Below are 15174 nucleotides of genomic sequence, written 5' to 3'. Positions count from 1 at the left end.
TATTAATGATTATTAATAACAACGGGGCACCACCCTGCGAACAGGGACCAATAACCAAACGATAAAACTCAGTCTCATAATTAGTGTTCACTCATAATGTCAGTAGTCTGAGTACTATTACACATTCAGAGCGAAAGTGAAGGTTTAAGTTCGAGCACAGACCACATATACAGTTATTATCACAATACGCATGCACAAAGTAATCACAGACAGCTGCTCTTTAAAATATAACAGTTTATAACATTCTAATACGAATGATCTAGTCAACTAATATCGAAACTAACAACTATACATTCATGAGCATGCTATCTAAAATCAACAGCCTATTGAAAAGAGGGTGTGTGTGTGTGTGTGTGTGTGTGTGTGTGTGTGTGTGTGTGTGTGTGTGTGTGTGTGTGTGTGTGTGTGTGTGTGTGTGTGTGTGTGTGTGTGTGTGTGTGTGTGTGTGTGTGTGTGTGTGTGTGTGTGTGTGTGTGTGTGTGTGGAAAGGGGGAGGCGCGAGGGAACAGCTCAGTGACGTAGTTGGGACGTGGTGACGTCTCTCATGCGCAAAACCCAAAATGGCGGATAGCCAACAGGAGACCCGGCGTCTACACGTGCCGGTAGCTGTTCAGCACGTAGCTAGGTTAGCTCAAAGCTGTGTGTGTGTAAAAGAGAAAGGAACAAAATGAAATAAAACAAGATATTAAGATCCTTCGTGCCGCGCGGGAGTACGGAAGATTGCTCTCTCAGCCAGGGGAGCAAGAACTGGCTCTTTGTCTCAGCCGGCGGTTCTGACCTCCTGAATTGATGAGAAGCAACTTCAACCTCACTGCAGCTCGCTCAACACAGAACACGGCAGCATGAAATACACTAGCTTCTCCACAACCAACGATCTCAGCGACCGTTAGTGTCGGCGATTATTAAGCATACGCCACGTTATAAAAATGAACGGTACTTTAAGCACGTAAACAAGATAAAATAAACACAAATGAACCTCTAACTCTGCCCAGAATCTATTTCGCCTTACGGTACGATGCAATCATGTTGATTAAGGGGGGTTCTTCTGAGGGGTTCTTCTGAGCTTCGGTGGGCTCAGTCAGCGCGGCTGCGGGCCGCGGGAGGTGTTCTCTCGGTGGGAGAGAATCGCTGTCGTCTGGATAAGGGATTTTCGGCGCTTGGTAGAGAGTGGAGAGTGGAAGTTCTCTCTCTCTGGCTGAAGAAGTCTTGCTTCTTTACTTCTGCAGGATTAAAAGGGTTCGCTTCGTGGATACGAACAAAGATAAAATAGACCGTTTGGTGAATTCGGCCAGCGAATATAAACTGTTAAACCTAGGATTTTGATTAAAAGAAAGGGGAACAACGTTGCAGTGTGTGCCTCCTGCTACCCCGGCGGGATCGGTGGAAAAAGCATTGAGGTGGGGGCTGCAGGTAGTTTTGTAGAACAGTGGCTGAACCACAGGGGTCCTGGGGTGTCTTGGCCCTCGGCCAATGAGATTGCAGCGGTGCTTTCAGGTAACTTCAGGAATGCATAGTTTTTGGGGGGAGGAAACTCGCACCCTAATGAGAATTTCTTCAGAGTTGGTGGGTTTGGTGCTCATCAAACCACAATCAGGATGAAACCTTTGCTTGCAAAAGGGAAGACCTGACTCTCTCTTTGTTCCACAGCACATGTCGAAGCCATATGGTCAGATCCCAACAGGATCCAAGTAAAAAATACCAAAGTTAACCTTTAATAGTTTACAACTAGCACCTTTTTGAAACTTGAGTGTCACCATGATACTCTTAACAAATGTCCCAATGTCTGCTGACAAATTGTTGCTTTCCACGATAATAAATGTGTATTTGACAGCATGTGGATGTGTCCACAGTTCTTCTCTTACCTAACTCTTGTCTATAAGTTACGGCTGTCTCCACATGAACTGGCCCATTGGCAGGCACAGAGTCGGGCTGGACAATATGGAGAAAATCATGTAGAACAATATTGTTGACCAATTAAATCTGTATTGCGACGACCTTGTAGGCTTGACCATTGGTGCGTTTACAAAATACACCATGAGATTGTTGAAAGATATCAGTAATGTTGGTAAAGGCAAATAATAAAGCAGAATAGTCTTAGTAGGTTGTAAAAATGGCATCACTTTTTTGTAATGCAGCCTTTAAAACCACACTAATGCTACAGTACAATATGTAGTCTCATATTACAATATCGATATTGTCCAGCCCTAGTACAGTCAGTACAAAGAGTTATATGAATTTATAAGATTCAGCACAGGTATGAGGTTCAGGATCACTGCTCTCTGGCTCAAGCTGGCACAAAGTGTTTTTAGTTGTTTTTTTTGCTGATCATGTGTAGACAGCCAGACTCCAGCTGCTGATGATAAAGACTGAGTAGTTCCCTCGCTGCCTAACATGCGCTTAAAACTTCTCTTACCTTCTCCTCTTGTTTCTTTCCTCCTCTGCTCTCAACCCTCTCTCATTACATCTCTTCTCTCCATGTGGTTCAACCGTTCTCTCTTTCTGCTTTTCATTTGTTTTTTCCACTACCTTTCACCACACTGTTCCATCTCACTTCCACACGCTGTGCTCCCAAACTTTACCCTCTACCCACCACCACCACCACCCCCCCTCTTGTTTGCGTAGGCCTGACCAGGGCGGGCGATGGTCAGGGTGAATCCGAGGTTCTGGATTGGTTAGAAGAAGTGGAGGAGTCTGATTGGTTAAACGGTTTCGTCACTTTCCTGTACGGTCTGATAAACCCCCTGGAGTCCCTTGAGGAAGAGGAGCACAGTGCCTCAGGAGGACGGGAGGAGGAGGATGAGGAGGACGATGATGATGAAGGGTTCAGAAGAAGAGGAGCAAATTATGATGGAAATCGGGGGCAGAAGATCATCATAGTCGGCCTCCATAACCAATAGCCTCAGGCCACTTGCAGCAAGCCAATTATCCTCTCATGCACTGATCTTCAACCGAAAGACCTCCACATCAAACAGCCCAAGCTAAACTGTTTTCCCACAGTATTTTTCTGCTGACATTGGCAGGTTTCAGCAACTTAACCAAGCCAGTATCTTTTGGATATGGATATGTCCAGTCTAACATTGTGTTGTAGGTCCCACCCATCCAGGGTTTCATATACTGGAATCCCCAAAGATTGTCAAACTTGACAAACGAGCTTCAATCTTGTATCGGCAGAATGTTGAGAGGTGAAATCCTTTTTGAAAGAGTTTTCTATGATGTTGATCCCTGTGCTGGCATATGGACAGGATTCTCAGGAACACTTTTAGAAGTCCTCTCTGAAATGTTTTGTTTTTAAGAATCTATCGGCATTCTTTTTTGCACAAGCCAGTTGGCAACAGCCAACAACACTAACACGAAATGCAAAGATCATTTGCACTGGGGACAGCTGCTCAGTTGTCCCTTTCTCTGACATTTTGTGCTGCGTGCCATACAAATTGATCCCCAACATTTGCTCTGGACTCTGGGATTAGGAGCATGAATTTGTTCTCTTTTAAACCTCAAGTTTAAGTCTCTTGTTTTTGTCTTGGAACACATTTCTTCCTGCTATTACCGTAGTTGGGGTCTGTATCTGGATAAGAACATATGCACTAATGCAGGTATAAATGCACCCAGAATGCATTGCAATTGTTGGACCACATCTGGAGGTGGTCTTGCGCATATTGTGAAGGGATCTCAGCCAGATGTAATCTGGACACTTCAGTCTTGAGAATATACCACATCTCTTCCCGTGTCACACAATGTTTTAAAGTCAGTCTACCTGATTGCAAACTGAGATCCAATCACAATGTGGGCAGACTACAGATAAAGACAACACGTTTTACATACAGGTTGTTAATATCCAGGTTATGTATCCAGATACAGATGGCATGTTGATACCAGGTGGAAATAGGGTCCTGCACTCGTATTTAAATGGCACTGAACGTTTGTAGGAATACTTTATTGATTTGTCAGTGTATATCTTGAGCCAAGTTGATGCGTCCTATGCTTCAGGTTCTAATGTGTTCTACATGTTTGTCTCGTTTCATCCCTCTGCTCAGCAGCAGCATATATAACTATAGACTTTTTTTATTGCAGACATGCTTTAGGAGGCCAAGCATGTGTGTTAGTAACATTAGTGATAGCTGCATTTCACTGAAGGTAGGTCCAGGTATCGTGTGTGTGAGGTTTGCTGGAATAGCTTCCTGGGACACTTGATGGAACTGAGCCATTGCTAATGTTATCAATTTCACCTGTGTGTTTCCTACTATGACGGTAAACCAGACTAAAATAGTTTACACCTACAGTAGCATGTTTAATCCAAGGTTCATGTTTGTGTCCAAATTGTTGCCATTCCAGTTAGTTTGTGTTCTGGGTCAAAGATGAGAGATGAGTGCACTGCTATTGAAATGTGAGGCATGTTTCTACTACCACTGCTCCCAGCTTAGACTGTTGAAACCAACTGCAGGTGTATTGTTTAGTGCATGTGACAGAGGGTGTGTTTCTGTGTCAACTGGTTTGCCATGAACGTAATAGCTGTTATGAATGCATGGGTGACACCTGATTCAGAAACAGGCTTTTCCTGCTCTGGGGTGGCGTGACTGTTGCTTTGGATTTTTAGAAGAATGAATCTACATGATGCACAAAAACACTGGAAAATACCGGACGTGCATAACGCCATAGCTATCTGGTGAGAGGGAGAGGCCTCTTCTTTCAGGCCTTAGGCTCTCACTTCTGTAAATACTGTCTTTATTGCCACATGTCCTGTCAATTACATAACTTTTATCCCATATCTGTCTTCAATCAGATTTTGGCAAACCTGTCTTATTCTGGAACTTGGGACTTGGGACTTTTCTGTGGCTCACTATTTGCATACTGACATAAGAAAACAGGAAATTTGATGCACTCCTTTTGAAAACAATGTGGCCTCTGACTCATTGCAAATATCATTTTGTGTCCTCTAATAACATTCAATCCATCACAAATGGAACCTAGATATGGTTAGAAGGTTGGTATATGTCAACTGATCCTTCATCCCTGTGGTGACTGTATATTGCTTACTTTAACTCATTTTGGGTGCTTCCCGGACACGGTCAACAGCGTTTCCTACATGTGGTACTAGTTTATAATGAAGCCATATTTTAGATTAAGTCCATTTACTGTGGCTAACTAGTGTCAGGGATAATGCTGAAGTGTATTATTTCTCTCTGTTCAAAGTCCAACCTGAACGGCCAGTGCAGAGGTTCAAGAGGAGAGAGGGAGGACATAAGTCTCTGGCAGGAATGAGAGCAGAGTCTCTGGGCTTAGTGGGCTGCTGGCTTTGTCTTTCAACATGAACCATAGTTTGCTTTCTTTTGGACAACGTGATGTGGTGAGGAACTCAACAGTTGGTAAATCGTGACTTTAAGTTGGTGATCGCCATATAGGAGTTTTACAAATTGGTATTTTGGTGAAACTTCAGTAATCATGAGCTATAACTGAGACCTTATTGTCCACTACATTCACAAGTGTTCCGCTTTGCAACTTGCAAAGTAGATAAGTGTCCTGCTTCGGTAAGATGATGCGACAGTGGTGACAAAAGCCTTGCTTGTCTGCTCTATTATAATGCTTTTCACAGCAGTCATTGAGAACATTGAAAGTGAAGATCTAGTTGTGGGACCTGGTATTCTATGCATGCTGGCTTACTGAGACACTTGATGGAATTTCGCCAGAAATGTATTTCACCTGAGCTTTGCTTGCTGTGACGAGTCAAAATGTCCGCCGTGAAAAAGGTCTATGGCTGTATTCACACCAACTCGGGCGTTGCAGTGCAAATAGGGACTGCAGGGGTGCAAAGTTGAAACCGTATGAACCTTTCAAGAAATGCAACCCAATGTCACGCTGCACTGACAAATCCCATAACCAGCAATCCAGAGCTGTACAACCCTGCCACGAGTCAACAAAGATGTTAACCACTGTGCAGTTGCTTGGCCTATTAAGTGACACGCTGCCGTATAACCTTGCACTATATTGCAGCGATTTCTCATTTGGTGTGAATGCAGCATAAAATAGGCTTAGGTCAGATTCTGCACAGCTGATCTTGAGTTTCATCTCAATGATGTATAGACAAGTTTATTGCAACAGTGCCCTTCTGCTACAAATAGTCAGTGTGGTTTACTTCAGCTTGAGGCTGAGATTGGCTTCAGCTTTTCTAGGGGACTTGATAGTATTTGGAGCTGTGTAAATGGCTTGTGCATGAAGTACAATTGAAATGTTTTTTTGTTGTGTCAATGGACAGATCACTTCATGGTGTGTAATGACTAAGGTATAGCCTTTAAATGAGCCCAGTGTAGTAACTATGTCTTGTTTGTATGCAACATCAGATAAAACACCTGGAGATGCAGCCAAGAGAGGACCTCAGAAAGGTATAGGCATGCAGCCACCTGCATGAAGCTGTGCTGTGTTACACTGTGGGCTAGACTAATGGATGAAGTTTCAACTACTCACAACTCATTGTGATCTTGGAGCCAACTGAGTGTTGGGTCTGAGATGAGTTTTATTTTTATGAATGAGTCATTGGATTTGCAGTGATTTAAAGATGTTTGGCCTGATGATGCGCTGAATTAGTACTCTATTCTGGTTAAACGTGGATGTGACGAAACTGGTGTAAATCCTGTTTAATGCCGTTTACACCAGTTTAAACTGAGTATACAGACCAGTGAGGTCAACACAGAACTTGCAGGAGAAAACGAATATGGCATGGAACGGGTTCTAATTCATTCAGACTTATACATGCATGCCTGATGTGTAGCGAGGTCCAATAACAAAGTGAATTTGAGCACGTCTTTGTTCATTTTACAAGTGGTGAAACATCCAACAGTGTTGTTGCTCATCCATCCCAGAAACCTCTCCAACCAAGGAGGTTGGCTGGAAGCTTCGGGAGGCGCTAAAGCAGCAGCTGGCCGTCATCCATGAACGTGTGGAGGCCAAGAAGCTCGCCAAACTGGCACTGGCTGAGGTCAGACTGCTGCTGGCCAAAGAGGAGGAGGACAAGGAGCTGGAGCTAGGGAGGAAGGAAATAACAGCCAGAGTGAAGGAAAGGGTGGCCACCAGGCTGCAAGAGGAAGAGGCGAAGATGGAAAAAGAAGAGATTGAGAAGGCTCTGGAGAAACGGAGGATGGAAAAAGCAAAACGACTGGATTTGAAAGAGGAAGAGGAGAGCAAGGAGGAGAAGGAAGGGGAGAATAAATCAAGAAAAGGAGTAGAGAATGAGGAGAATTCTGAGAAAAAGGTGGAGGGGGAGGGAAAAAAGGCACAGGAGGAAATCAAGGGGAGAGTGAAAGAAAAAAGAAAGGGAAGGAAAGCTGAGAAATCTGACCGAAAAGGCAGAAAATGAAGCGACGTGTGAAGGTTTTGTTCCCATAGGAGTGCATTGCAACGGTAAGGCGGGAAATCAAACGTGACATTTGGTACAGACCAAAATGGGTCTGCTGCAAGTATCAACAAGTGTTATGCTAAAAGCTGCGATCAAATTTCAGCTTCATAGTCTTGATACTTATTCTTTTTCAATTCTGGATTGAGATCAAAATGTAGCCAATTTAAAACAGTTTAGCTTGTGTTTGAAAATTATTCATCAGAATAGAAATTTGGCTTCTTTTGTCAAATGAAGGTGAGAAGGAATTTGTAGAAACGCATTTTTTTTTCTCAGTTATGCAAAGATTTTACCATGTGCACCATTACTCTGGTGTCGATCAGCACTATGATTTCAAATATTTCAAAGGAGACCCAGCCCCATGTGTCCTGTGTGTAGATAGAGGGTCATGGTGTACATGTCTGTTATTCATGTCATGAAACAAAAATACTGTGCAGTTACGGCTTTTAACCCAAAAGAATAAAAGGTTATTGTAACAGGATTTGTTAGTGGGCCTAAAAACATGAACCCAGTACAACAGTTGATTTTCTGAAATGTTAAAGAAAAAAAGTCTAGCTAGAAAGGCTTCTTATGTTTGTTAATTTGTTTCATTATGTGTTGTTAATACTTTTTGCTTTATTCATAGATTTCTAGGTCTATGTTGAGAGAGACAGAACAAAGTGCTGAGTTGGTAATTTGCTACACTTCTGTGTTCTGAACTGACCAGTTAAAATCACTGTTGGAGATGTTGGTGTATCCCCCATGGTGAGGAAATACTGGGATATTGGGAAGGATGGGAGTAATGGAGAAAGTTATTTGAAGGGATCAAAAAGAGCACTGATTGATACTCTGTGTTTATCAAGTGTGATGCTCATGATCATGTTTAAATTTGACGACATTGAAAATAAATGTAATTCACTAATTATGACAGTGTGAGTTTTTATGAATTTTCTTTTGTCAATAAAGTTCCTGTAAGTGCCTCTTTTCTGACTATAAGCCAATCCTTTGTCTGTGGGTCCACCTCAGTCCAGAAGAATCAAAGTACACTTTTAAAGGTTTAGTTGTCTTGGGATAACGCACATTTTTCTGCACACATTAATTACCATTCATTTGAAAACAAAATTATTCAGGAATATCTGTTGAAATGTAACACAAGTTTTTGATACTTCAAGACGCATCATTAGGACGATCTTGTGTTTGAGATATCTGATTAAAGTCATTCTGCAAAAGAAACCCCATGCCTTAATCAGGTGGTCATGCGATGTGATCATGCCCCACTAGCAATACCAGCTAGACTGTTTTATGCAGTATGTCTTCTTCATATGTGTATGAAATTTGGCCTATTTAAAACTCCAGTCATTAAATATGAGCTGATATTTTTCAGTGTGATCGAAGAGTCTGTACACATGTACTGTATGTCTGTAATGTACACACGTTTCCTGCCAGCAACATGTGCATTCATCTCATGTAGGACTGAAAGAGAAGGCTGTGGTTGTCACTCGTCGTGAAGAAGCTGCTGCTCCAGTGGAGATTCCAGAAGTTCAACTGACACCAGAAGGTACACGCACACATGTTCACTGCTGTGTCTTCACAGGAACATGTTGATAGATCATGGGAGTAGAAGGAACACAGGTGTTCTATGGTGACAGATTTCCACAGTATTGCAGCGTCACAGTATATGTTAGCGGTAACTGTATGGCAGCGTTACAGTATAAGTTATCGTAACCGTAGATAACACGCAGTATATGTTAGCGGTAACGGTAGATAACACAGTATACGTTAGCGGTAACTACATAACATAAGTTATCGTAACCGTAGATAACACAGTATATGTTAGCGGTAATGGTAGATAACACGCAGTATATGTTAGCGGTAACAGTATGGCAGCGTCACAGTATACGTTATCGTAACCATAGATAACACACAGTATATGTTAGCGGTAACTGTATGGCAGCTTTACAGTATACGTTATCGTAACCGTAGATAACACACAGTATATGTTAGCGGTAACCGTAGATAACACACAGTATATGTTAGCGGTAACCGTAGATAACACACAGTATATGTTAGCGGTAACGGTAGATAACACGCAGTATATGTTAGCGGTAACAGTATGGCAGCGTCACAGTATACGTTATCGTAACCATAGATAACACACAGTATATGTTAGCGGTAACTGTAGATAACACACAGTATATGTTAGCGGTAACCGTAGATAACACACAGTATATGTTAGCGGTAACGGTAGATAACACGCAGTATATGTTAGCGGTAACGGTAGATAACACACAGTATACGTTATCGTAACCATAGATAACACGCAGTATATGTTAGCGGTAACCGTAGATAACACACAGTATATGTTAGCGGTAACCGTAGATAACACACAGTATATGTTAGCGGTAACGGTAGATAACACGCAGTATATGTTAGCGGTAACAGTATGGCAGCGTCACAGTATACGTTATCGTAACCGTAGATAACACGCAGTATATGTTAGCGGTAACGGTAGATAACATGCAGTATATGTTAGCGGTAACGGTAGATAACACAGTATACGTTAGCGGTAACTACATAACATACAGTATACGTTATCGTAACCGTAGATAACACACAGTATATGTTAGCGGTAACCGTAGATAACACACAGTATATGTTAGCGGTAACCGTAGATAACACACAGTATATGTTAGCGGTAACCGTAGATAACACACAGTATATGTTAGCGGTAACGATAGATAACACGCAGTATATGTTAGCGGTAACCATATGGCAGCGTCACAGTATACGTTATCGTAACCGTAGATAACACGCAGTATATGTTAGCGGTAATGGTAGATAACACGCAGTATATGTTGGCGGTAATGGTAGATAACACGCAGTATATGTTAGCGGTAACTGTACATAACATACAGTATACGTTATCGTAACCGTAGATAACACACAGTATATGTTAGCGGCAATGGTAGATAACATACAGTATATGCTAGCGGTAACCGTATGATGCCTTCACAATATATATTTCGGTGACAAATATGGTTATACTTTGAAATCGACATGAACTTGATTAAATGTGTAATTGTACAAATAGTAAAAACTATACTGTAGTTGATGTATTTATAGTTCTACTTAGCTGGTGACATTTACCTGTGCCTCTGTAGCAATTAATACTGGCCACTGCAAATATTCAATATATTTTGAGTGATTTATAACTTTATATTTTTTTTTTAGGGGCACTTTTTATTTTGTGTTCTTGGCAGCTTCATGCTTTGTTGAACTTACTTTGGCCAAAATTAACCTGGACTCCCCTTAGCAGTTGTGCTGAAGAGGCACAACTGCCAGACGTCTTCCCTCATGTATACCGTTCGCCATGACATTTTAAAGAGTCATTGGAGAAAAAGGAACATTTGTTTAACACATAACATCAAGGTGTTGATGGAATGCAGCAATTGTGTTTGACAAATCCAAAGTGATTTTGGCCAAGGAAAGAAGTTGACAATAAATCTTTAATGATGAAATCGAAGCCAAAATGAAACAAACTGAAGAAAAGCAACCGTGTCAGCGATTATTCTGCTTCTGTGTTGATGTAGCTGTAATGAGTGAATGTAGGATAATCACATTTTATTGAAGTTATTTATTGACTGTGAGGTGGTCATATGTTTGGCAGTGGACCATGTAACATACTGATGAGTCCTCAAAGTTGAACTGCTTAGTTGAATAATCCTCTTGCTTTTTCAATTCCAATGGAATGCAAAATGGAAACCTGTATCACCTCTCCTTTCTCAGCTGTTGTTGAGCCTGAGCCTCGTGAAGATGTGATTGAAGCTGCTGTAGCAGAGGACACTTCTGCACCACCACCAGGTGTGTGTGTGTGTGTGTGTGTGTGTGTGTGTGTGTGTGTGTGTGTGTGTGTGTGTGTGTGTGTGTGTGTGTGTGTGTGTGTGTGTGTGTGTGTGTGTGTGTGTGTGTGTGTGTGTGTGTGTGTGTGTGTGTGTGTGTGTGTGTGTGTGTGCGTGTGTGTGAGAGAGAGAGAGATAATGGCCCTCACCAATGCAGGCAGACAGTTAATAAATGCAGAGAAATTCTGTGTGTCACATTTAAATGTCTAGTTACACTACAGTATTTAGACCCACTTTCTTAATCTTTAATTGAACAATTTGCTTCCCAACACAGTTGTTATTTGGAAAGCGTTGTTGATGTTATCCATACAGAATGTTGTCTAGTTTTTGTGTCATATTTCAGAACACTAGAAGTACTCCACCGATGTAAGTCCAGATGTGGTCGGTAGCAGTAGGTGATTTAGAGTAGGTGACGGAGAGAGAATCTTATAACAATCTGCCTCTCCCTGTAGAGCCTGAGCCTGAACCTGAGGAAGAGCCTGAACCTGAGGAAGAGCCTGAACCTGAGGAAGAGCCTGAACCTGAGGAAGAGCCTGAGCCTGTGGAGACTCCTGAGGTTGGTACAGACCAGGTTGATTATTATAAAACTTTAGTGAAACTGGGTCAGATTGCAGACAGCCAATGTTGATCCTTTTCCAAAACTTCTCTGCTTAAAGTTTAACTTGTAAAATCAAATATACACAAGAAGGTTCATTTTAAATGAATTAGTGAAACACTGAGTCCTTAAAAGAATCTGAGTATAGTCACCTGATACTTAAACTACTTGCACAAAAGTGTGAACCTTTTGATGACATGTGGGTGGTGTGTTCCTTTTCAGGTGATTGAGGAGGATCCAGAGGTGCTGGAGGAGGAGCCTCCTGCTGAGGAGGAGGAGGCCTCTGTGGAGGAGGTATGTCATATTTACCTCAGATTTAAAAGCGTGTGCACTTAAGCACAACAAATACGACACAAAGATCTTTATTTCCTAGTCTATAGTCCCAGTAGGAATGAAGACCTGGAGGGCAGAGAGACAGTTATGCGCTGCACTCTCCCCATGAGCCGGCTGCTGTTGGCAGATTTAACCCCGTTGTGAGGCCAGATGTCTCTATCTTTGTTTTGACCAACTTCCTACCAATCACGCTGACCCGGGACCTTTGCTGACCTCACCAGAAAATAACTCAGCACCATCTAGTGGACTGGAAAAGCAATTGATTTGATTTTTCTAAAAAAAAAATTGTTTTTTATAGTTTATATAATAAAAGATCGATACTTGGCGTCCATGTATCGATACAATATCGCCACGCAAAATATCGCGATACTATGCTGTATTGATTATTTCCCCCCACTGTGTGCACTATGTACGGTCGGTCAGTTGTAACCTAGCTGTGCTCCAGTTTGTCGGACAATCTGAGAAGTAGCTCGTAGCAAAGAAGGTTCCTGAACCAGACCTGTTCACTTAAAGTATAGATGCCCAGAGTAGTGAATCTTTACAACTCCAGCTAGTGGTTTGGAAGAACTTTGTGTACATTTTAAGGTTGAATGCATCAATGTGGTGCCCTCTGGAGCAGGCTAGATCAATGAAGAGCGTCGTGCTCTTGTTTTAGCAGCAGTGGAATGTCACTAGATGTACTCAAGTACTGTACTAAATTACAATTTGGGGTACTTGTAGCAAAACAATTTCATCATTGGTTGTATAAATATGAATGGTGATGACACAGCAAAAAAGTCACCACAGTGTAGGTAACTAATGGGAACCACTGCTGGTCCTCTGGTGAAGCCACATTCCACTGTGACACAGGTTCTAGCTATGATCACCACCAGCTGGACCTTCACTTCTTTAAGAATGATCGTGTTCAAATATCATTCAGCACCAAAAGGTGCTGTTGTTGGCAACTTTTCAACCACATGAAAGCAAGAAAACAGTTTCCTCTGATTTTGTCAAATATATCCACACGTTTTAAAGCTAATCAAAAATGTGTAACGCCATTTCTTTTTCTAACCTTTTTCAGGCTGTTCCAGTTGAGGAGGTTGAAGAAAAGATGGCTGACCAGACTGAAGAGGAGGCAGCATCTGAAGAGGAAACAGAGCAGGCTGTGGAGGAGGAGGAGGAGGAGGAGGAGGCTGCTGAGGAAGAGGCTGCTGATGAGGCTGTGGAGGAAGAGGCGGCTTACGAGGCTGTGGAGGAACTTGAGGTGGAGGCTGCATTCGAGGAGGCCGAGGAAGAGGAGGAGGCCGCTGCAGATGAGTCTATGGAAGAACCCGCTACGGCAGAGGAGGCCGAGGAGGAGGCTGCTGAAGAGGTGGCGTCAGATGTTGAGACTGTAGAGGAAGAGAGCGCTCAGGCAGAAGAATCTTTTGAGGAGCCCACTGAAGAGGATGAAGCTGTTGAGGAGGCTGTCGAGGAGATAGTGGAAGATGAGGAAGCAGCTCCTTTCGAGGAGCCTGCTGAGGAGGAGGCGGCTCCAACAGAAGAAGCTGTTGAGGATGTAGCCGAAGAGGAGGAGGAGGCAACGCCTTACGAAGAAGCTGTGGAGGAGGTAGCAGAAGAGGAGGAGGAGGAGGCAACGCCTTACGAAGAAGCTGTGGAGGAGGTAGCAGAAGAGGAGGAGGCAACGCCTTACGAAGAAGCTGTGGAGGAGATAGCAGAAGAGGAGGAGGAGGAGGCAACGCCTTACGAAGAAGCTGTGGAGGAGGTAGCAGAAGAGGAGGAGGCAGCTGTGGAAGAGGAGGCAGTGGAGGAGGCTGTAGACACAGAGGCTGCTCCTGAAGATGTAGTAGTGGAGGAGCAAACAGTAGCAGGTAAGGAGGAAAGCAGGGAAGTACTGATGCCATTTGGCTTAAATAAATAGTCCCAACATTTTGGGATGTGTGCTTGTTCAGCGTTAGTTTGATACCACTGTCCACATTACAGGCGAACTCCACAAACTTTACACATGTGTCTATTTAAAGGTCCTGGGCATCAGTGAAACAGGTTGTTGAAAGCATTCTCCAGAGGGAGCTGTGTGACTCAAGTTACAAGTTTGAAATTGGAAAGTCGGGGGTTGTGGAGACCAAGTTGAGTTCACCAGACCTCTGTAGCCCACTCCTCATCTCCGCTAGTTGCTTGAGGCCACATTAGCAGCTACTAGCCTAACACAACCGGATCTTGACAAGGAAGTACATCGTGTGGAATTAAAAACCCAGTATCTCTGACTCTGCTGTGTCGTTTCTATCTCTCTGTCTCTCTTTTTAAATTAAGTGGAGTACTATTTTAAATATGAAGCTTCAGCCAAGAGTTGGTTAGCTTAGCACTAGAAACCGTTCGAAACGGCTATCCCTAGCTGTAACAAATCATTGAATATATTGCATGCTACTGGGCCAGTAACATCGTCCACCTGGCTTTCTTTTGTTGGTGCTAATTCTGTTTTTCGAGGACATACAGTTGGTTCATGGTTCTAAATGTTTCTTGTTCCACATTCACAGAGACGGAAGATGAAGTAGAACACGAAGTAGAGGAGGCAGCAGAAGAAGGTGGGCACACACACACACACACAAAGTCCTGCACCAGGGGTGAGATGCATTGTACATTTAATGGGGACAAAAGCTTTGTGAGATGATATCATGCCAATATTTGAACATGTGTGTGTTTCTCGTTGCAGCAGCAGAGTTTGTGGAGACAGAAGAACAGATTCAGGACGAGCCCACAGGTAAACATTGTGTTCATTCTGCTTTATGCTCACAATGATGACTTCTGCTGTGTATGACCTAATGTCTTCCTCCTGTTCCGCTCTGAAGGTGGGTTTAAACCATCAAAATATCCAAATGTTATCGTTTCACTTCCTTATAGTAATTTATAGTTTTTTTTCTTCATAAAAACACAAACTTCAAATGATAAGAAAATAAAAGATTGTAATTTGTATTGATTAAATCCTTTACTGTAGCATCTCATCCTCC

At 42.6% G+C, this 15174-nt stretch overlaps 1 protein-coding gene across 6 annotated transcripts in view; it reads left to right on the top strand.

Annotated features, from left to right (window-relative positions):
- The window catches only part of asph (aspartate beta-hydroxylase), a 36144-nt gene that overhangs the window by 18247 nt on the left and 2723 nt on the right, over window positions 1-15174 (top strand). For 5 of the 6 annotated variants that reach the window (XM_079285528.1, XM_079285530.1, XM_079285531.1 and 2 more), the window contains 7 exons: window positions 8835-8921; window positions 11150-11224; window positions 11715-11818; window positions 12080-12151; window positions 13251-14040; window positions 14704-14751; window positions 14880-14927. In XM_079285528.1, the coding sequence (XP_079141654.1) occupies window positions 8835-8921; window positions 11150-11224; window positions 11715-11818; window positions 12080-12151; window positions 13251-14040; window positions 14704-14751; window positions 14880-14927 (1224 nt within the window). The remainder of the gene's footprint in view (window positions 1-8834; window positions 8922-11149; window positions 11225-11714; window positions 11819-12079; window positions 12152-13250; window positions 14041-14703; window positions 14752-14879; window positions 14928-15174) is intronic. The other variant, XM_079285527.1, reaches the window with a different exon arrangement.

This window comes from Melanostigma gelatinosum (genome assembly GCF_949748355.1).
Source record: "Melanostigma gelatinosum genome assembly, chromosome: 15".
In the NCBI taxonomy this organism is placed as follows: Eukaryota; Metazoa; Chordata; class Actinopteri; order Perciformes; family Zoarcidae; genus Melanostigma; species Melanostigma gelatinosum.
The sequence above is the reverse complement of the archived record's forward strand: the minus strand, read 5'-3'. Positions and strand labels throughout refer to the sequence as shown.